This window comes from Macrotis lagotis, chromosome 4 (assembly GCF_037893015.1).
Source record: "Macrotis lagotis isolate mMagLag1 chromosome 4, bilby.v1.9.chrom.fasta, whole genome shotgun sequence".
Classification (NCBI taxonomy): domain Eukaryota; kingdom Metazoa; phylum Chordata; class Mammalia; order Peramelemorphia; family Peramelidae; genus Macrotis; species Macrotis lagotis.
Window position 1 is genome coordinate 89,767,187 of NC_133661.1, and position 23,022 is coordinate 89,790,208.

Below are 23,022 nucleotides of genomic sequence, written 5' to 3' on the forward strand. Positions count from 1 at the left end.
TCCTGCTCAAATCTCACATTACTTTGAATATTTTTTCCCATTTAAAACTAATTTAAAGTAATTTGGATAATCTTATCTTTGATTAGAAAGCTTCTTGAAGGCAAGGATTATATTTCCTTTTTATATCCCAGTGCCTAGCATCCCAATGGGTGCTTAATGTTTATTGAATTAAATTGAAGAGGATACAAGATTTATGAAAGATGTATGCTTTTTTTTTGCTTTGTTTTTTTGCAAGTCAATGGGGTTCAGTGGCTTGCCCAAGGCCACACAGCTAGGTCATTATTATTTTATGACATATTTTAATTAGAACCTGGTGGAGGAGGAAAATGAGCTCTAAGTTGTATTTTGAATTCTCCATAGAAAAAAAGACTTCACATTACAGAAAACGTGCCTATTGTTGCTCTTCGCTTTTGGATAGGTATGTAACTGGGAAGCAAAGAAGTGCCAACCTGACAATGAGATCTACAAAATCTAAACGGATCTTATGAAATTTGCTGAAGCATTTTTTTTTAGTCTTTTTTTGCAAGGCAATGGGGTTCAGTGGCTTGGCAGGCCCACACAGCTGGGTCGTTGTTCAGTGTCTGAGGCCGCCTTTGAACTCAGGGCCCCCGGCTCCGGGGTCCCGGGCCCCCTCGGGGAGGGCTCCGCCCGGCAGGCCCCAGGCCGCGTGGCCCGGCCCGGGCCCATCACGAGGAGGCGCGAGGCAGAGCCCGGCCTGCAGGGGGCGCCGCGGCGCGGAGGGGGCGGGGCATGGCCTCCGTGGTGGAGTACCAGGGGCCGCGGCGGGGCTACCGCTGCGGCTACTGCGGCTGCCCGGAAGGCAAGGCCTGCAGCGGTGAGTGCGGCGCGGCCCCCTCCCCCCGCAGCGCGGCCCCCTCCCCCCGCAGCGCCGCCCCCCAGGGCCGGGCCAGGCGGGGCGGCTTGTCCCTCCCGGGCCCCGGTGGTTCCGCCCGCGCCGCCGCCCGCCGCGCGGGGCATTGTGGGGTGTCAGCGGCGGCGCGGCGCAGCCGGCTCCGGCCGCAGGGCGGGGAAGATGGCTGCGGCCCCGGGCGCCTCCCCGACCATCGTCGAGTACTTCGAGGGCGAGGACTTCTACCGCTGCGGCTACTGTAAAAACGAGACGGGGAGCCGCTCCAACGGTGAGGCGGCCCGGCCCAGGCCCCGCTCGGCCGCCCCGCTCGGCAGCGGCAGCGGCAGCGGCAGGGCGGGCCGGGGCGGGGAGGGCGAGGCGGCGGCGCCCCTGGCAGGCGCGCGCGCGGGCGGCCGGGGGCGCGCGGGCGGGGGAGGGGCGGCGCGGAGCCGCCGCCTGGCGTGCCCCGCGGCCGAGTGACGGCGCCCCGGGCGCGAGCCCGGCCTCGGCGACGTCAGCCCGGCCTCGGCGACGTCAGCCCGGCGCGCTGCCTCGGACCCGGGCCCGGCGCGGCCGCGCGGTCCTGCGTCGCCCGGAAGGCGCTGGGGCGGGGGGCGGGGCCCACTTCCGCCGGAGCTCTCGGGGCGGAAGCAGCTCCGGCTCCAGACTCCCGGCCCGGCCGCCTCCACCCTCCCCGCGCTGCGGCCTCACGGGCGCCGCCGTCAGTCTGGGCGCCGTTCTCCGTGTCCGAGGGAGGCTGGACCCGCCTCGGGCCGGCGTGAAGCGGAAGGGCCTCGAGCTGGGCCAGAGCCGACCCGAGCCCGTGCGCCCCGGGCCCTGCGGCCCGTGCCCTGCGCCCCGTGCCCTGCGGCCCGTGTGCCCCGTGCCCTGCGGCCCGAGCCCGTGCGGCCCGGGCCCTGCGGCCCGAGCCCGTGCGGCCCGTGCCCTGCGCCCCGTGCCCTGCGGCCCGTGTGCCCCGTGCCCTGCGGCCCCTGCCCTGCGCCCCGTGCCCTGCGGCCCGTGTGCCCCGTGCCCTGCGGCCCGAGCCGGTGCGGCCCGTGCGCCCCGGGCCCTGCGGCCCCTGCCCTGCGGCCCGTGCCCTGCGGCCCGAGCCGGTGCGGCCCGTGCGGCCCGGGCCCTGCGGGGGAGCGCTCAGCCGTGAGGCGGGACGGGCGGCCAGGGCTGAGCGCTGCCATGCCAGGGGCCTCCGCCTGGGCCACTGCCTTTTCCGTGTTCTGATCCTTCTTTTTTGGACACTGAAATTCAGGCAAATGTTTTTTTTGATCACCCCGCCTGGAACTTTTCCCCTCCATGTAGAATAATCTTTCTCCTTTAAATTTCTTATAATACATTAAACTTAACCTTTTCACCTTATGTCCTTTTTTTTTTGTTTTGTTATGTTGTTTTTTTCCAAGGTAATGGGGTTAAGTGGTTTGCCCAAGGCCAGTCTGAGGTCGGATTTGAACTCAGCTCTTCCTGACTCCAGGGCCGGTGCTCTATCCACGGTGCCACCCAGCCACCCCTTTATATCACTTTTTATGAGTATATTTTGCTTATAAATCAAAAGCTCCTTGAGGTTAATGAGTTTTCCACTAGGCCTATGATAAAATACACAGTAGAAGACACCAGAATTGTTTAGTTCCCAAATCAAATCGGTGAGTTTTCTGTTATGTGAAGTCTTAAAGCAAGTCAAGGAGCATTAGTTCTTGACCACATGGCCCAGCACTGCGCTTAGGGCTAGAAAGAACCATTAAAAGGCAGCGCCTCCCCCATTAGAGACACAACATGCAGACAAGAGTGTGCAAACAGGATCAAATCATATATTGACCACAGTGCCCTGGAAAGGACTTACCTTATTTAAGGCCAGAAAAAGCTTCTTTGAATAGATGGGATGTTAGCTGAGACTAAAGAAGATGATGAGGGAAGTTATTCCAGTCAGTGCAAACTTTTGAAATTGGGATATATAGTGCCTAAGTGACAAATAGCAAAGAGGCCGTCATCACTAAACTGCAGATTATGTGCAAAGGTATGAATTCTAAGAAGCCTGAAAAAGTAGGAAGGGGGCAGGTTATGAAGAACTTTTAAACAAACAGAGGATTGAAGATTTGATCATGGGATAGGGTGCCTTTTATGTTTATGGAATGGTGGAGAATAGGGTGAAAGAATCAGACCTACCATTTAGGAAGACTAATTTGATAGGAAGATGTAATAATAGAGTGGGGAGAGATTTAAGCCTCAGAGCCCAGTCATGTCCAGGTGTGAGGTGATAAGAACTTGCAATAGGGTGGTAGCAGTCTCAGAGGTATGAGGGATTTTACAAAAATAGAGCTGAGAGGACTTGCCTGTTAATTGGCTATTTGGATATGACAGTGAGAAGTCCAGAACAACACACCTGGGTATCTGTTCTGAGTTATTAGGAGGATGATGATACCTCAAAGAGTTAATTTAGACTCTTGGGATAAGAAGGTAGAGTGAGAGGGGAAAGTTAACGAGTTGGATTTTGGACATATTGATTTTAAGATGACGGCATGAAGTTCAATTCAAGATAACAAGTTGGCAATTAGAGTTGTGAGGCTGGAAGTCAGGGCTAAACAACTATATATGAGAATCCTTTACATAGAAGTGATAATTGAGTCCATGAGAGCTGTTGACAATCCCACCTGAATATAGTACAGAGAAAAGAAGAGTGCCCAGGACTGAGCTTTGAAGGATAGCTATTTTAGTAGATTTGACCTGGATAAAGATTCAGCAAAAGAGACTGAGGAGTGGTTGAACAAGTCAAAAGGAAAAAAAGGAGTCTTGAAGACCTAGAGAGAAGAGAGAATGGATGGGACATTCTAGAACAAATTTATGTTTTAAGTAGAAGAGTTGAATTATATGACTTTGAACAAAGTTCCTTTTAGCCTTGAGATTCTCTATGGTAGAGAAAATTTAGGTAGGGTAGTATTTAGTATGTATTACAAATGACCTGGGGGGGGGGGGGGGCTCAGTTTCCTCATTGGTAAAATGAAAGGAGTTGGATTAGATGGCACTGTTCAAAACCTTCCACTTGACTGGGTGACTTTACAACATTAGCCTTTCATCCATCAAGATTTATCAAGCAAGATAAAAATGAACTAGACCTTGGCCCTACAGAGCTTCTATTTGAAATTGAGAAAAGCAGGGTTCAGGGGAAAAAAGGGACTTAAAGATTGATTTCGTTTGGGGTGAAAAACTAGCAGATCCCTTTGGCTACCTTGCAAAACAAGTGTCAGCATTAAATTGACCCACTTCCTGAGAGCCCACATAGGTGAATCCCTTTCAGAAAAAACCCTGATATAAGTTGGATATGTCTTGGAAATTAGAATCTTATGGTACATTTTTCTTTTTTTTAGGATTTTTTTTTCAAAGGCAATGGGGTTAAGTGTCTTGTCCAAGGCCACACAGCTAGGTAATTATTAAGTGTCTGAGGCTGGATTTGAACTCAGGTACTCCTGACTCCAGGGCTGGTGCTCCATCCACTGTGCCACCTAGCTGCCCCTATGGTATATTTTTCAAGAAGACACATGTTTGTAAGGGTACTTGTGAAGGTGATATATATACCAACTGTCCCTCGATACTGTGGGTGAGGAGATACTGCTAATAGTTGTAGGAGCCTTTTTCGCAAGGTTTCCTCTTTCATTGGTACTTAGTGCATGCCACTTTGGATATTGTAGCAGGTTGACAGGATGATGGTTGGAGTAAAGCATGGTAAATGATTGGGGACAAAATTAAGTGATTATCACATGCAAAACATTGCTAAGTGCTAGGGATGTAAATAGAAACGTGTAATAGCCTCTTTCTCGAGGAATTCCCAGTATAATTGAGGGAGCTAACATGGATAAGAATTTGGCTTTGTAATATGTGGAGAATCCTGTAGTCTAACGATGTAGAAGTGGGGCAGTTGACAAGGCAGGGATCTTTTAGAATACAGTGGCAGATTAGATGACCCCAACTTGGGGTCTCAAGGAGATGTGTCAGGGAAGAGAGTAAGGTCCAGAACACTAGGACACAGTGGCAAGGCAGAAAATAAATAAGACCAAAATATTCTCCATCTTCTTGGAAGGATTGACTTCCTGCTTAGAATGATATGAATAGCTACAGTACCATTAAAAGCTTGAGTCATAGTAGAGAAACCTGCCTGCTACTTTTGGGAATGGGTCTGTGGGTTGTTTTACACAGGAGTGGGTTGTGAAATATCAGCTGGGTTGAGGGGAGATGTAGGAGTGGAATTGGTAATTGTAAGAAGGTTATGGGTCAAAGGGTACCTTGTACCACTTGTTCTGCCAGCCTGGCCAGTGCCTCAGTGGATTCTGTGGAGTAGGAGAGCAAGGAGCAAGGAAGAAGAGCCTTCCCTGCTGGCTGGAAGTCCTTCTATATATCAGACCCTAACAGTTCTGGGAAATCATTTGGCTTACTGACTTTCCTTATATGTGGTGTCATCCCCCCTCCCCCACTGGTGGGCTTGAGGCATGCTTCAGGGACAGCTTCTACCAGAGGGACCTTGCAAGAATTAAGACTGCCACAATGCTATTGAGTATTCTTTTAGCATGCCTGTGTAGAGGTTGTGTCATCTTGATCAGTTAGGCACAATTAACACATTCTGTGGATGAATAATGATGTTAGCCAAAGTATTTCTCATTCATAAACTGTAATTCCTAGGACAAAACATTTGTGTTTTGCTGCTGATGTTTGTTTTCATATTTAAAAACTGAAGTTTATATTTTATATAGTTTACACTTTATTTTAAAAAGTATAATTTGCTGGAGTAAGGTATTAACTTTGGTATTTATTTTTTGATAACAGGCATGTGGGCACATTCAATGACGGTTCAGGATTATCAAGATCTTATAGACCGTGGATGGCGAAGGTAAAGCCACCTAATATAGATACTTTCTAGACCCATAGTTTCTTCAAAAAACTTATACATTTATTTTCCATAGATATAAACCTTCTTAGTAGCTGATTATAGTGTGTAGTCTAAAAGAGCAGATGGGGGGGGTGAGTGGGGCCTCAGTTATGTTGGTTGGGTTTTTTTTTGCTGAACTTTCATTGATCAGTTCAGTGGGAATATCATTAGGATAATACATTATGACCAAATAGGATTTATCCCAGTAATTCAGGGTTGGTTCGAAATTAGGAAACTATACTATCTAAAATTATATGATTATATCAATAGATGTTGCAAAAGTGTTTGACAAAATACAGCACCCATTCCTACTAAAAACACTAGAGAGTGGAGGATTGAATGGACTTTCCCTTAGAATAATAAGCAGTATCTATCTGAAACCATCAACAAGCATTATATTCATTGGGGAAGAGGCTAGAGGCATTCCCAGTAAGATCAGGTGAAACAAGGATGCCCATTATCACCACTGCTATTCATTATCGTATTAGAAATGTTAGCTTCAGCAATTAGAGAAGAAAAAGAAATTGAAGGAATTAGAATTGGGAAGGAAGAGACAAAACTCTCACTCTTTGCAGATGACATGAAGGTCTACCTAGAGAACCCCAAGAAATCGTCCAAAAAACTACTGGAAACAATTAACTTTAGCAAAGTTGCAGGATATAAAATAAACCCCCATAAATCCTCAACTTTCCTATATATGACTAGCAAGATACAGCAGGAAGAGCTAGAAAGAGAAATTCCATTCAAAGTAACCTCAGACAATATAAAACATCTGGGAGTCTGTTTGCCAAGGCAGACTCAGAATCTTTTTGAAAACAGTTACAATACACTTCTCACACAAATAAAGTCAGATTTAAATAAGTGGGCAAACATTAACTGCTCATGGATAGGTAGAGCTAATATAATAAAAATGACAATTCTACCAATACTAAACTATTGTTTAGTGCCCTACCAATCAAAATTCCAAAAAATTACTTTGATGAGTTAGAAAAAATGGTAAGTAAATTCATATGGAGAAATAAAAAGTCAAGAATTTCCAGGGATTCAATAAAAAAAGTGCAAAAGAAAGTGTCTTAGCCCTACCTGATCTAAAATTATATCATAAAGCATCGGTCCTCAAAACTGTCTGGTACTGGCTAAGAAATAGAGTGGTGGATCAGTGGAATAGACTAGGTGCAAAAGCAGGAGATGATTATAGTAAATCTGCTGTTTGATAAACCCATCCAGCTATTGGGATAAAAATTCTCTCTTTGATAAAAACTGCTGGGAAAATTGAAAGTTAGTGTGGAAGAAACTTAGATTAGACCAACACCTCACACCCTATTCCAAGATAAGATCCAAATGGATACAGGATTTAGACATAAAAAACAATATAAGCAAACCAGAGAATCAAGGAGTAGTTTACCTGTCAGATCTATTGAAAGGGAAGCAGTTTATGATTAAGGAAGAGATGGAGAACATCACTAAAAACAAACTAGATGATTTCGATTACATTAAATTAAAAAGCTTTTGCACTGTAACCAAGATCAAAAGAAATGTAGTAAATTGGGAAGCAATTTTTACAACTTATGTTTCTGACAAAGGACTCATTTCTAAAATATACAGGAAAACTGAGTCAAATTTTCAAAAACAAAAAGCCATTCCCCAATTGATAAATGGTCAAAGGATATGCAAAGGCAATTTACAGATGAGGAGACCAAAGCAATCCATAGCCATATGAAAAATTGCTCTAAATCATTACTTATTAGAGAAATGCAAATTAAAGCTTCTCTGAGGTACCACCTCACACTTCTCAGACTGGCTAATATGACCAGGAAGGATAATGATCATTGTTGGAAGGATTGTGGGAAATCTGGGACACTTGCATTGTTGGTGGAGATGTGAACTCATCCAACCTTTCTGGAGACTATGCCCAAAGGGCAGTAAAAATATGTATACCCTTTGATCCAGCAATACCACTACTGGGCCCTGAAGAGATGATGAAAAAGGGTAAAAACATCACTTGTACAAAATATTCATAGCAGCCCTATTTGTGGTGGCAAAGAATTGGAAATCAAGTAAATGTCCTTCAGTTGGGGAATGGCTTAGCAAACTGTGCTATATGTATGTCATGGAACACTACTGTCCTATTAGAAACAAGGAGGGACAGGAATTCAGGGAAGCCTGGAGGGATTTACATGAACTGATGCTGACTGAGATGAGCAGAACTAGAAAAACATTGTACATCCTAACAGCAACATGGGGGTGATGATCAACCTTGATAGACTTGCTCATTCCACCAGTGCAACAATCAGGGACAAATTGGGGCTGTCTGCAATGGAGAATACCATCTGTATCCAGAGAAAGAATTGCAGAGTTTGAACAAAAACCAAGGACTATTTACCTTTAATTTAGGAAAAAAAACCTGTTGTCTTATTGTCTGTTGTTGCTATCTTTTTTACTTTATGTTTCTTCCTTAAGGATATGATTTCTCTCGTCAGATTCAATTTGGATCAATGTATACCATGGAAACAATGTAAAGACTGGCAAATTGCCTTCTGTGGGGGGGGGAGTAAGATTAGTGGAAAAATTGTAAAACTCAAATAAAAATCTTAAAAAAAAGCAACTAGTGATATTAAAAAAAAAGCAAGTCACTGATAAAACCTTATAATCAGGTAGAGTCTAGCTAGACCTTCGATTTTAGTAGCATAGTGAACCTCATAGGTGAAGAAAGTCCAGTGTGAATTGACTCCTTTGTAACAGTAAGTTTTCTAGCATGATTAAGATCACTGAGAGATTAGAGTACTGGGTTACACAGACAGGGCATGCTACTAGTGGAACTTGAAACCAGATCTTCCTTTCTCAGAGGCTAGTTCTCTATCCATTATGTCCTGTGGCTTTTCCAAAATGTATTTTACAACTTTTTTTTGCATTTAGATTAATTGTGGGAAAAATTAATATCTTGTTTAAATAATGAAATAAATGTATTTTGACTTTGACACTCCAATTGCTAGAGAACTAAACTTATGGCCAAGAGCCCCTTTGCAGTCATGTTTTGCCTAGGTATAAAATGGGAAATACTATTATTATGGACACCTACCTCATAGGGATAATGTGAGGATCAAATGAGATAAAAGTATATAAATACCCTTAAAAATATAAGATGTTATTGGTATTATTATTTTAACCTTAAAATTTAATTGCTATTTATACTTGTAGTCTTTGACATCTTACAGTTGTAAATAGCTTTAATTTCTCATTTTAGCTGCACATTGTACTGAAATTTATTTAACTAGACTTATCAGATAAAGTAATCCTGCTGTTACTTAATTTTTTACTAATGTAGACTTTGGTATAAAATGATTAAACTTTGAGATTTGTCCATTTTAGTTTAATTGAGCCCATCAGAAAGGCTTGATTATAATTCATTTTCTTTTTTTTTCTTTTTTTTAGTTTTTTTTTTTTTTTTTTGCAAGGCAATGGGGTTAAGTAGCTTGCCCAAGGCACACAGCTGGATAATTATTATGTGTCTGAGGCTGGATTTGAACCCAGGTACTCCTGACTCCAGGGCCGGTTCTCTATCTCCTGTGCCACCTAGCTGCCCCCTACAATTCTTTTTTATGGCATTGAACCTTATGATAGCATTATAACAGTCCTCCTGCTCATCTGTTTTTTACTTTCTAATACTTCAAAAACCCATCCTTTTAGTAATCTGTGCACTTTCTTCATTGTGGATTTGAATCATTCCACACTTGAGCACATAGTTTTCATGAGTTACTGTGACTTGAAAAAACTGTTGATCAAATGAGTTGTGGTGAAGGAGGTGGGGGCCTTGGGCATTGGGCAAAAGGTTAAACTTCCAGGACTTTTCCACACTGATGAGGCATCATCATTGAACTTTAGTAGAAGCTTTTTTGCTCAACAATATTGAACCCAGATTTAATTCATTGCATTTAGTCTTGAATAATTGCTTTTATTACATCCCTTTATATTTTGAATTATGCATTTATCAAGAGTTGAAAAAAATTTAATTGAGGAAGGACTATTAAAAGTAAATCTTTTTATTTTTAATCTATGTGTGCACAAAAAATGTCTGAGAAATTAACAACAATCTTTTATTATTTTAGAAGTGGGAAGTATGTATACAAACCTGTTATGAATCAAACATGTTGTCCTCAGTACACAATAAGGTAAGATTATTACAAATGTTCTTTGAAGCATAGGAGTGATAGAAATACTGGAACTTGGGTATGAAAGTTACATTTTTTTTGTGTTCTGTCACAATAAATACTTTTACCTTGTATGTACCTAAGTTTTTACAGGTTGTCTTCTTTCATTAGTATGTTAGTTTTATTCAAGCAGGAAATATTTTTGCTTTTTGTATTTCCAACATTTTTTTTTTTGTACGGTGACTAGCACTTAGGTAATTCTTAATAAAAACCTTTTGACTGATGGACTGACTAGAATAACAAGTTAGAAGTTAATTATAATATTGAGAATTTCATTTAATGATGCTTTTTCTTTGTCTTTTATATTAGCATGTATCAGAGTATCACAGAAATCACTGCATTTCATATTTGTAAAGGTCCTCAGGGATCTTTTAGTCCTAGGAATCTCTATTAGAACAAACCAAATAAATGGTCATCCACTGCTGTTTAAATACTCCATTTTTAGGGAAACTTCCTCCCTCCTAAGGCCGTTCAGTTTATTTTTGTATAGCTCTCTCATTGTTAGAAGCTTTTTCTAAACATCAAGCTTCCCATTGTGCCACCTTTGTATAATTGTAAGATGTTCAGTTCCTCTTTCACATACTTAGTCTTGTATAGAATAGTCCAAACCAGATTTTTATTAATAAAACTTCCTTGAAAAGAAGAATTTTTCTCTAGCCAGTTAATTTCAAGAAGCATTTATTGAGTAAATTCTATATGCCATACATCATGTTGGTCACTGGAGATAAAAATACAAAAATGAAATATCCCTGCCTTATATATGGTTACCTTACTGAGGAGGAAGTAACATATACATAGTTAAGAATAAACACATTTATATAGAGAGTAAGTACAGAGTAATTTCTGGGGATGGAGAAGAACACTAATAATTGGCAGATCAGATTAAGAAAGGCATGTTGTAGGAACTAGGTAGGACTTGAGCTGTGTGTCTTTTTAAAAATATTTTTGATGTTTTATTTTTTAAAATCCTAAACCATAAAATAAGCATTTCTCTATACCTAGAAGAACAGAAGAAAAAGATTGTCCATGAAATTGCTAATATTTGTTACATACATCTTATTTCCTTTTTAAGAATATTATAAATTCAACAGATAACTTTCCATCTGTGTTGCTTTTCTGTGATTCCTTTTGGCCTCCCTTCTGTTCTTTTCTATGCTTTTAAAAAAATATTTCAGCGACCCTTTTTTTCCTGTTTTTTTATCCTGGCAACCCTATCCCTAGCCCCTCATTGACTGTGTCTGAAAATGTATGTCTTATTCTGCTTCTTGAGTTTGTTAACTGACAATCAGGAGGTGGATGCAGGATGCTTCATCATTAGCCTTCTGGAATCCTGATTGGTCATTGGATTGCTCAGAGTTCTTTATTTCTTTTAAGTATTTTTCTTTACAGTGTTATTGTAAAAATTCTGGTTTTTCCTCATTTCATGCTATATTAACTCATAATTCTTTCCAGGGGTCTCTGAAACCATCTTTTCATTTTTTTATAGCTCAAATATATTTCTTTATATTTCATATTTCATAATTTGTTTAGCCATTACCCAGTTGATGAACACCTGCTAGCTTCTGGTTCTTTGCTATAACAAAAAGACTTGAGCTGATTTTTGAAGGAAGGAAAGAATTCTGCTAGGAAGAGGTAAACAGCTGTATTTCAAAGATTGTAATCATTTTAGAGCCAATTTAAGAAGCATTGCTGATATAGTAAGTAGTATTTGAATACAATTCAGAGTAATTTTTGTATTCATTTTAGTGTTAACATTTGTTTTCTTAGTGAAATACCCTGATCTCTATTATTAATCTTTACTGGTTCTAATATTAAGTTAAATTTTATTTTATTTTCAAAGCTCAGTTTTCTTTCCCTCTTCTCCTTCCTCTCAGGCTCTGTCTCTTTATCCTTCCTTCCTCTCCTTCTCTCTCTCTCTCTCTCTCTCTCTCTCTCTCTCTCTCATACATAACCTACCTCCTCCTCCACTGAGAAACAAAACCTGTTTTAAACATTTGTAGTCTAACAAATTTTTGCACTGACCACGTCTAAAAAGTTTCTCATTCTATACTCTTAGTTCATTACCTCTCTGTCAAGAGGCAGTCAACATGAATCCTTAGGAATTGTTGTTGGTCAATTTTCTTTCTTTTTATTTTGTTAACTTTCGTTTTCATAAGCCAAGCCTTTTTATTCTCCCCCTCCAGCCCCTTTGTGAACCCAAGCAAATCAAATGCCATTACAAACATCTCAATCGAACAATCAAACAAAACAAGTCAATCAAAACAATTTTCCATGTTGGTCATGACCTAAAAATACTTGTTTCATCCTGTATTCTGAGTCTTTTACCTCTTTATCAGGAAAGTGCTTAGCATGTTTTATAATTAGTCCTCTGTAACCCTCATTATTCCTTTATAATGACAAGAGTTCAGCATATTAGTATTCCACCACATATGTCAGCTAAATGGAGCAGTGGATAGAGCACTTGCCTTGGGAGTCAGGAGGATGGGAGTTCGAATCTGGCCTCAGACACTTGTCACTTTTGTGACCTTGGGCAAGTCACTTAACCCTGACTGCCTCACATTCAGGGCTATCTCCAGTTGCCTTGATTCCTATCTGGCCACTGGACCCAGATGACTTTGGAGGAGTGAGGCTGGTGACTTAGCACAGTTTCCCCTTCACTTAAATCTAACTCATGTGCTTGTCATGACATCACCTCCTTGATGTCATGATCTTCTTCTAAAATGATGGACAAACATTATTATTTCATGTATTTCACCATATGTATAAACTATAAAATGTTCATACATTCCCTAGCTTATGGGTACTGCTTCAGATTTCCATCTTTGCTACCCCAGAAAGAACTTTAATTATGTTTTTACATCCTCAGAATTTGTCTTGTTTGGGATAAATTACTTTCTTAATTTACCTTCTCTCCCTGATTCTCTCTCCCCCCCTCCTCCCTTTTTTCCCCTCTTATAAACTCTATTGAATGAAATGTAGTTCTGTACCCAAATATGTGTTTGTTGTGTAAAATGAAACATGAGATGGCACATATTATTTGGAGAATTCAACTTAAGTGTTCATTCAGCCCATTTGTGCCTGATCTGTGGTAGAGTATTCTGATCTTGTATTGATCTGATCAGCTAGTCAGATAACTTGACTCTAGGTCTTGATGTCATTTTGGTCCTCTTTGAGAACAAAAGACAACAAGCAAGCAGGCAAGCAACCATGTGTATTCTTCCTTCTTTTGGCCAGGTCAGTTGAGAGGAAAGTTAATTTATGTCACCTGCAATCCCTTTTCCTTATTAGTATAGATGCCTCCTATGCACCCTGATTATAGAGATAATTTCCCTAAGCCTTCCTTTCTCTTCTTGCCTGTGTATTCCCCTTTTCTTCTCTTTCCATTCTTTTATTAAAATCATCAAAATACGCGTATCAGAACTACTCTCAGGCCTCTTCTAATAGGATTCTCTCTCTCTCTCTCTCTCTGTGAATCCTGATGATAGAGAGCCAGAGGATACACACCACTATCATCTTTTCATCTTTGAATGTAAGCAGTTTATCCTTTAGTTTTTTTATCATTGTTCATTTGTTTCATTATCACATTATATCATTTTTGGAACTTCAGGGTTTTTCTGTAGCTCTGGGTTTTTTTTTTTTTTTTTCAGGAATGCTTAGACTCCAACTACAATACTTGGTGCTTTTTCCCCTTTGTAGCATTATACCAAGTTTTTTCTGGATATTTTATTCTTGGCTGTAAATCCATGTTCTTTACCATGTGAAATATCATATTCTAAGTTCTCTGCCACTTTATAGTGCTGAAGCATGTGTGATACTGACTTTGGCTCTTCAGGACTTGAATTCTTTTTTCATCTTATTTTACAATTTTTTCTTGGACCTTGAAGCTTTGGATTTTGACTATCGTGTTTCTGGGGGTTTCTCTTTAAGGATCTTTTTAGGAGGTATTCTTTCTATTTTCACTTTGCCCTCTGATTCTAAGAAGATCTGGGCAATTCTATTTTATGACTTCTTGAAATCTGTTAACAAGGCTCCTTTTCTGGTCATGGTGTTCTTTTAGTCCATTGCTTTCTTTTTTTTTTCTTTTTCCTTATTTTAATATTTATTCTCATTTTGTACAAATAATGTTTTCTTTATACATTAATAAAATATTCTTGTTTAAGAGTACATAAAATACCCTTTCCCCCAAAAAAATATAGACTCACTTGAGGGATAAAGTAAAGAGGAGAGAAAAAAATTAAAATTAAAATTAAAAAAAATAATAGTAATAATTGTAGGTATGGCCAGGTGGCGCAGTGGATGGAGCACCAGCCCTGGAGCCAGGAGCACCTGAGCCCACATCCAGCCCTGTACACCCAACAGTCACCCAGCTGTGTGACATGAAAACCACCCCAGCCCCACTGCCCTGCAAAATCCAAAAAAAAAGGGAAAAAAAGACCCAAAATAAAATAAAATAGTAATAATAGTAGGGGCAGTTGGGAGGCAGACAGAGCACTGGCCCTTGAGCCAGGAGCACCCGGGTCCAAATCTGGCCTCAGACACCCAACCGTGATATATGGCCCCAGGTAGGCCACTCGGCCCCATTTGCCCTGCACCCACCCCCCAAAATAATAATACTAATAAAAAATGTGCTTCAGTCTGTGTTCCAACAGCACCAACTCTGTCATGGGTGGATCACATTCTTTATAAGTCCATCACAAAAGTTACTTCCATCTTTTTCCCACTGTTGCCATTGTTGATCGCAACTCCCTCCTTTCTTATTTCTCCACTACCATGTACTATATTTTCTCTCTCCTTTGCTGTAGGGTAGGTGAGTGGCGCAGCAGACAGATCCCTGGCCCTGGGGCCAAGAATCCCTGAGCCCCTATACCATCCCTTAGGCCCAGCATCCACCTGGCCCTGTAGTCCCAGACAGGCCATCCAATCTCAGCCCCTTGAAAGAAGTAAAAAAGAAAAGAAAATGTGTTATATCTGACCACTCCCCCGCCATGGTCCATCCTCTCCTCCATCACTCACATTCCCCCCCTTCCCCCTGCCCCCCGCCTTCTTACTCCAGATGTCTATACCCCATTGAGTATATATGCTGTTTCCTCTCCTAGCCACCTCTGATGAGAGCGGTTTCCCTCATTCTCCCTTGCCTTCCCCCCTTCCATATCATTGCAATAGCTCATTGTAATGCAGAAAAATCTTATTATATGAAATATCTTGGCCTATTCCTCCTCTCCTTTTTCTTTCTCCCATTACATTTCCCTTTTTTTCTATTGACTTCATTTTTACACCATATTTTATCTTCAAATTCAGCTTTTTCCTGTGCTTCAACTATAAAAGCTCCTTCTACCTGCTCTGTTAATTGAGAAGGTTCATGTGAGTATTATCAATGTCATTTTTCTATGCAGGAATACATGCAGTTCATCATCATTAAGTCCCTCATATTTCCCCCCTCTCCTCCAATCTCTATGCTTCACTGTAGTCCTGTATCTGAAGATCAAACCTTCTGTTCAGCTCTGGCCATTCCAACAGGAACATTTGAAATTCCCCTGGTTCATTGAAACTCCATCTTTTTCCCTGGAAGAGGACATTCAGCCTTGATGGGTAATTCATTCTTGGCTGCATTCTAAGCTCTTTTGCCTTCCGGTATATTGTATTACAAGCCCTATGAGCTTCCAATGTAGTTGCTGCTAAGTCCTGTGAGATCCTGATTGCAGCTCCATGGTATTTGAATTGTGTCCTTATGGCTTCTTATATTTTCCCTTTGACTTGGGAGGTCTGGAACTTGGCTATAATATTCCTAGGGGCTGGTTTTTTGGGTTCTCTTTCTCAGGGGGATCAGTGGATTCTCTCCATTTCTATTTTGCCCTCTGCTTCTAGGATATCAGGGCAATTTTCCTGTAGTAATTTTTTGAAAATGATGTCAAGGCTCTTTTCCTGATCATGACTTTCAGGTATTCCAATAATTTTTAAATTATCTTTCCTAAGTCTGTTTTCCATATCAGTTGTTTTTTCAATGAGATATTTCACATTTTCTTCTAGTTTTTCATTCTTTTGGTTTTGAAGTATTGAGTCCTGATTTTTAAGTAAACTCATCAATCTCCCTGAGTTCTATTCTTTGTCTGAGGGATTTGTTCTCCTCAGAGAGTTTTCTTATCTTTTTTTCCATCTGGCCAATTCTGCTTTTTAAAGCATTCTTCTCCTCAATAACTCTTTTGAACTGTTTTATCCATTTGACCTAAGCTGGTTTTTAGCATGCTGTTTTCTGCAGCAGTTTTTTGGATTTCCTTGACTAAGCTGCTGACTTCATTTTCATGTTTTTCCTACATCTCTCTCCTTTCTTTTCCCAGTTTTTCTTCTAACTCCCTCATTTGATTTTCAAAGTCCTTTTTGAACTCTATCATAGCCTGAGCCCAATTTTCTGTTTTTCTTGGAGTCTTTAGATGCAGGAGCTTGTGCTTCCTCATCTTTAGACTCAGTGTTTTGATCCTTCTTGGGCTCACAGGCAAAATATTTCTCAGTGGTGTTCCTCTTTTTTCTCTGCTTGCTCATTTTCCCAGCTTGGGCCTGGTTTTGGGGTGCTTCCTGAGCTTTTGGGACACTCCCACAAGGGTCTCAGTGTGTGAGGCTCTGTCCTCCCTCCTGGTCTGTGAATGACCACATGTGCCCCCCCCCTCTGCCACGGGGCTGAGGTGGGGGGGGACCTAGACTGAGATCAGGATCTGAATGTGGTCAAGAGCCCCAGAGTCCTGTTCCAGGGGCAGAGGACAGAGCTCTGCAGTCTCTCTCTCTTCACTCCCCTCCCTCAGCTCAATGGACTCATGCCCTGGGGGCTCCTGCTTACTGGCTCCACCTGCTTCTGTTCCTGGATCTGGGCTGCCACCACTATGTTACTAGCTGTGTGCCCTGAGGGCAGGGCTTCACTGCTGGCTCTGGCAGAGGTTTCCCCCAAGTTGTGCTCGGTGCTCCCTGGGGTGCAGCTCAGGAGACTCCCTGGCTGCTGTGAGCCACAGCGCCCTGGGGCTGCCTCCCGGAGGCTGAAGTTCTTTTGCTCTGGCGGGCCACACCTCTGGCTGGCCGCCCTTCGGACCCTGACCCCGGGGAGCTGAGCCTTTCTGCTCTTTTCCAGGTTACCTTGAGTAGGAGAACTGCCTCATTGGGTCCCTCTGTGGGTTCTGTCTCTCGAAAATTTAGTTAAAGTCCTTAGTTTAGAAGTTTTATGAGAGCTGCCTAAGAGACTATCCTCTCTTGTCGCCATCTTGGCTCCGCCCCCAGTCCAATGCCTTCTTAAATTCTTTTTGTCTTGTTTGTTTTCCAAGTCACCTGTTCTTGTGATGAGATTCTTTTCATTTTCATCAATTTTTTCAGCCTTTTGACATTGTTTTACTATTTCTTAGTGCCTCATGCAATTATGGGCTTCTGTTTGATCCATTCTGATTTTTTAGGTACTTTTTTCCTTGGGCAAACCTCTTGTGCCAAGCTGTTAATTTTCTCTCTGTTTCTTTAATAGCTCTTTTATAATTTATTTTGTAAGTGTAATCATTACATTTATTTTTTAAAGAGTATTTTATAATTATTTTTTAAAACCCTTGCTTTATCACTTCTAAGAATTCTAGTTGAATTTCTGACCAGTAAGTGTTTTTTTCCTAAGACATTGTTTGTAGGTATTTTGGGATTGTTCTTTTTGTTTGTATTGCTGTCCCCTATACTACTTCATTATGGGGAGTTCTTATTTGCTTATTTTTAAAGCATGCTTCCTGACTTGGGACTTAATGTTAGAGCTGGGTTCTTCACACCAGAGGGAAATTCTAGACTGGTCTTACAATTGTTTTCTTGGAGTATTTAGTGTTGAGTTTATCCATGATATTAGAGTAGTAGGATTTGCAAACTGTTATTGTTCCTAAAGTGGTCTGATCTAATTGTTACCCTCCTATTGTGAGCTTGACAAGTTAAAGCAATTATTTTCTATGGAAGGTGGGAATATTAATTCATTTATTTTGATAAGTAACTTTTGAAAACTTTTTGCAAAGTGTTATGCTACATTTTTATGTAAAAAGTTAACAGGGGAATGCAATTTTCTTATTAAAGGAGTATTAAATTAGAAAATATTTTGCATTTAGCCTGTCATAACATTTTTTAAAATAGTTACTGTATTATACTTCCTTTTAGATTTAGCTTTGTAGAATAGTGCCAATTTGTTCTCCTAGTTTTTTTTTATAACAAATTTGTTTTGAGAATTTAAATAAACCTTTATTGCTTTTTTTTGTGGAGATTTTTGCTAGTGATGTAACAAAGTAAAATTGGTGATAAATTGTAGAATCTAAATGGTTACTTGATAGTTTGACATTAGGTATATTTGTAAGTATTTCTCTGTACTCAGAGGAATATAACTGGTCAGAAGATTTAGGCATTATTTATTTTAGAATGAATTGTATTAGATTGAAATTGAAGTATAATTTTTAAACTTAACTTGCTTTCTTAGATGTCGACCTTTACATTTTCAACCATCAAAATCTCATAAGAAAGTTTTAAAGAAAATGTTCAAGTTTTTGTCTAAAGGAGAATTTTCCAAAGGGAATAATGAAGGTAAGATTATGGTTCTAAACTAGTATTTTTTTAAGACTACAATTTAATTTATTCTTCTTATGGATAGTTAGGTAATCTTAGCTATGATGTAGAAATATGTATTTTTTTTTTATATTTAGGCACAAAGAAATTAAAACAGAATTCCTAGCTTCCTTGTAGTGGTTTTTCCTTTGAACCTGTTTTGATTTTTCCTATTCTTCTGAAATAATAGCAGTTAGACTAACTTTTCACCTGTGATCCTCTACAATTTCACTAGGTTTATTTTTCTCACACATTTTTGTTTGTTTTTATTTTTATAAGGATTTAATTCTTCCCTGCTGTACCTTAACCCCTGTTGAACAATTAAAAAAAGAAAAAGAAAACCCTCATATAAATATTACTAGACCAGCAAATCAAATTCCCACATTGGTCATGTTAAAAAGTGTAGATCTCATTCTGCATTTTTAAGCCCATCACCTCTCACATAGAAAGTAAGTGCCGTGGCTTACCTTCAGCCTGCTGTGGCTTATCATTGTATTGATCAGAATTCTAAAATCTTGCAAAGTTTTTCCCTATAATGTTGTTGCCATTGTATAAATTGATCTAATTCTTTAAAGGTCTTCTCAATTTCCTTTCCAGCTTTAAAATGGCACGATCCTATTAATACTTTATTATCAGTAGATTTTACAGAGTTCAGGGAGTTTTAAAACTATTATTAGAATCCAACTATAATATGGGTAAAATAAATTTTTTTGTATTTATGATCATCATTTATTATCATTTATGATATGACGTCTTTGGGAAAAATGTATTCTAATTTCTAAAAGATTGATTTAGAAGTGAATATTTTGTAATTCATTCTGTTTTTAAACTGATCATTGTCTTAGCTTATATAGTGGTTGGAATGATGGTTTAGCATAAAGGAGACTGGTTTCAAATCGAACTCTTCCATTAGTTTTGTAACAGTGGGGAAATCACTTTGAGATTAGTGTCTCATTTATAAAATGAAGGAAATTGGATTAAATGATCTTTAAGGCTCCTTCAAGTGCTAGCATGTTATGATTCAGTTTTTTTCATCGAAATTTAGAAATAATTATTGTTTTGAGTAAACTTAAGAATAATTAGTTTGTGTATGATAGCCACATGATAAATACTTTTCATCTTAAGTTTGGATATCTTAAAGTACTGCAATTTTTTTCTTCAAATTTGTAGAAGAGCCCATGGATTCTCAAATGGATAATGCAGTTATGGATGATTTTGTTCTAAAAAGCAAGTTGGACATACATTCTGACCATAGACCCCTTGGTGAAGGTTATAATGAAGTCATAGAGAATGAAGTAGAGAAGAAAGAAGAAAAATTGGAAGATAAGAAAACTAAAGAATTAAATCAGTCACATGCTCAAAAAGAGAAACTGGGGTCTGGTGAACCATCAAGTTCTGTTAAAGTTGTTGCTTCAGCTCCCAAGCCAGGTACTGAAGACTGGGCTCATACTATGTTTTTTTGGGTTTTTTTAGGGTTTTTTTTTTTTTTTTTGCAAGGCAATGGGGTTAAGTGGCTTGCCCAAGGCCATATAACTAGGTGATTATTAAGTGTCTGAGGCTGGATTTGAACTCAGGTACTCCTGACTTCAGGGTCAGTGCTCTATCCACTTTACCACCTAGTCGCCCTGGGCTCATACTATGTCGAAAGAATGTTTTTCCTTTTTGCTATGGTCACATAGGCACTGAACAACAGCTTAAGTTAGTAGTTTAATTATCAGTATTAATTTGTATATAATAAAGCTCTGATCTGTTATATCTCATCAGTATATGAATTTGATATATTGTCAATCAAAATATCTTTCCTTATTCCTCGTTTTTAATAAAAGTCAGAAACAATACTTTTCCTTGAGCTACCTTTTGGTAACCATTAATTAAGCAAGTATTAATTTTTTTTTCCTTAACAACTGATGCTTAGGTACTCCCAGCTCTATTCTCAGGATCAATGCTCAGATGATTCTCTCCCTTAAATCCGTTCTGTGCTCCAGAAGTTGCTACAATAATCTTCCTAAAGCAAAATCTGATTATGCCCCTTCTGTCTTCAAGAAATCTTAGTGGTTCCTTTTAGGATAAAATTTAAACTACTCAGCTTGGCATTCCTAGTCTAAATTCCAGACTGCCTTTCTGATCTTAAGTCACACACTTCCCATTCATGCATTCTAGATTCTAGCCAAATTGATCTCCTTGCAATTACCTACATTTCCATCTCTCATTTCTGTGCTTTTGCATCTCTGGAATGCACTCCCTTCTTACCTCTGTCTCTTGGAATCATTCACTTTCTTCATTTTAGGTGCCTATCTTTCCTGAGATATATATGGCCAGTATGATGTAAGCTCTTTAAGGTCAGGAGAGGTTTTTTTTATTTAATATGCCTTTAACTTAAAAATGTTTGATAAACTGAATTGAACTGTGGAATTACAGATTTGTGAGACAAATGTGTGCTGTTGCTTTCCCAACCAAGGGGCCCTATCTTATTCTTCACTCCAAAGGAGCTGTGTTTTCCAAATCTACTTTGCATTAAGTAGATGTGGGAGTATTTGAGAGCCAGGGAAGAAGGCAGATTCTAGTCCATACCAGTAATTTGCAAGCAAATAGGCTTTCTGAGGCATATAGAAGAACAGAAAAAAGGGCTGACCAGGGAGCTTGCTGATTTGAAAATATCTTCTAGTGTGTTCATTCTTTTTTTTTTTTTAACTTTTATGTATTTTTAAGGCAATGGGATTAAGTGACTTACCCAAGGTCACACAACTAAGTAATTAAGTGTCTGAGATCAGATTTGAACTCAGGTTCTCCTGACTCCAGGGCCAGTGCTCTATCCACTGTGCCGTCTGAATCTCCCAATGGATGTTTCTTTTGTCCCAGGTTGAAACCCTCAAAGTATTTTTTCATAGAAACATTATTAATACACAGATACCAACACTGATATAGGCTTTATTGTACCATTAGAAATTTAATTTGAGTTGATCTTTCTCCATATGCAAATTATAATCCTTCTGTGTTTTAGAAAACTACTATTGAATTATTTGAGGCAGAAAGAAAATTTATTGCCTTGTAGTTAATCTGCTGGTGTGAACCTTTCTGAACTAAGCTAGTGCTTAAAGGATAGAGATACATTTGACCTAGAAGCCTTTCCAGTAGGGTAAAACTCTCTGTTAGCATAGTCTGTGGCAAGGCATTGGGAGGACAACTTAAGTCACTTTAAATATGCACATATATGTACCTGTGTGTGTGCATGTGCATATATGTATGTGTCTGTATATATACATATATCCATATTTGCTTATGTACATAATATGTATATATGTACACCACACTAAAGTTCTTTTGACTTGACCTGAAAACTTAATTATCTATCATATAATTTATTTCTATTGCAAAATGATTTCTGAGATCGCTATTGCCATTTTTACAAAAATACAATCCATTGTGTAAATTTAGAAGGCTTACATGGCTAATATGGCAAAAATTTAGATTTTCCTAAGGTGAAATCTTGATATGTTCTCCAAGCACAATTGTAAAAACATTCCAGATTGAGATGTTTAGGATGTGAGCACATATTTTCAGGATAATGTTTATATAAGAATATGGGTAAACAAATGATCAGTAGATAGTTTTTTCTTTGTTTCTGTTTTTGCAAGGCAACAGGGTTAAATGACTTGACCAAGGTCACACAGCTAGTTAATTATTAGGTGTCTGAGGTCGAATTTGAACTCAGGTCCTCCTGACTCCAGGGCCAGTGCTCAATCCATGGCGCCACCTAGTTGCCCCTAGTCCTTTCTTAATTAGTTTAAACTAATGCTTTCTGAATTAGTTCATACCAAAGGTAGTAGGTTACATAAAATTTTAATTTAGTAGTTTCTTATATTTGTTTTTTATAACATAATTTGGTATATTAGATAAGAAAAATAAGTCATGAAATTTTTGGAAATATTCTGAGTTTTTCATTTCTAATTTGAAATTGCATATTAGAACTTTAAAAAAATTTCATTTTTAAGCCTGCTCCAGAATTTAATTTGTAAAACTTCCTTAGAACTGAAATTGAGGTGTTTAATTAGCATTTCTTTAACCAGTATATTAAGACTAGAAGCATTTTCTGAGTGAAGTAATTTTTTCCAGTTGTGCTGATATAGGCCATAAAGTTACTACTTTCTCAATGTTAAAATCTATTGTAAAATTTAAATGTTGAAAAGTTCTGTATCTGCTTTTTAGCAGTCAAATTTTCTGGGATGGTCAGTTGACCAGAATAATCTGGATTCAAACAAAATGGGACTAGACTTTTAGGTTCTTCTTGACTAGGCCTACTTTGTTTTTGACTCAGAACCCAGACAAGATGACTTCAGCTTTGGGGAAGTTGAACTGTGACGTGGGCACATTATCCCCAATTTGCACATGAGAAAATAGACCCAGGGAGGCAGAGAAGCAGTAGTTAGTAAAACCAGAAGTGGGGT

General features: G+C 39.5%; 1 protein-coding gene across 18 annotated transcripts in view; it reads left to right on the top strand.

Moving 5' to 3' along the window:
• Window positions 1-750: 750 nt before the first annotated feature.
• ATE1 (arginyltransferase 1) overlaps window positions 751-23,022 on the top strand; it is a 158,621-nt gene continuing 136,349 nt past the window's right edge. For 6 of the 18 annotated variants that reach the window (XM_074233482.1, XM_074233485.1, XM_074233487.1 and 3 more), the window contains exons 1-5: window positions 751-835; window positions 5,675-5,738; window positions 9,884-9,946; window positions 18,453-18,556; window positions 19,748-20,005. In XM_074233482.1, coding sequence (XP_074089583.1) covers window positions 751-835; window positions 5,675-5,738; window positions 9,884-9,946; window positions 18,453-18,556; window positions 19,748-20,005 — 574 coding nt within the window. Of the gene's footprint in view, window positions 836-991; window positions 1,140-5,674; window positions 5,739-9,883; window positions 9,947-13,494; window positions 13,515-18,452; window positions 18,557-19,747; window positions 20,006-23,022 lie in introns of those variants that run through there. The other 12 variants (XM_074233481.1, XM_074233484.1, XM_074233486.1 and 9 more) reach the window with 3 other exon arrangements.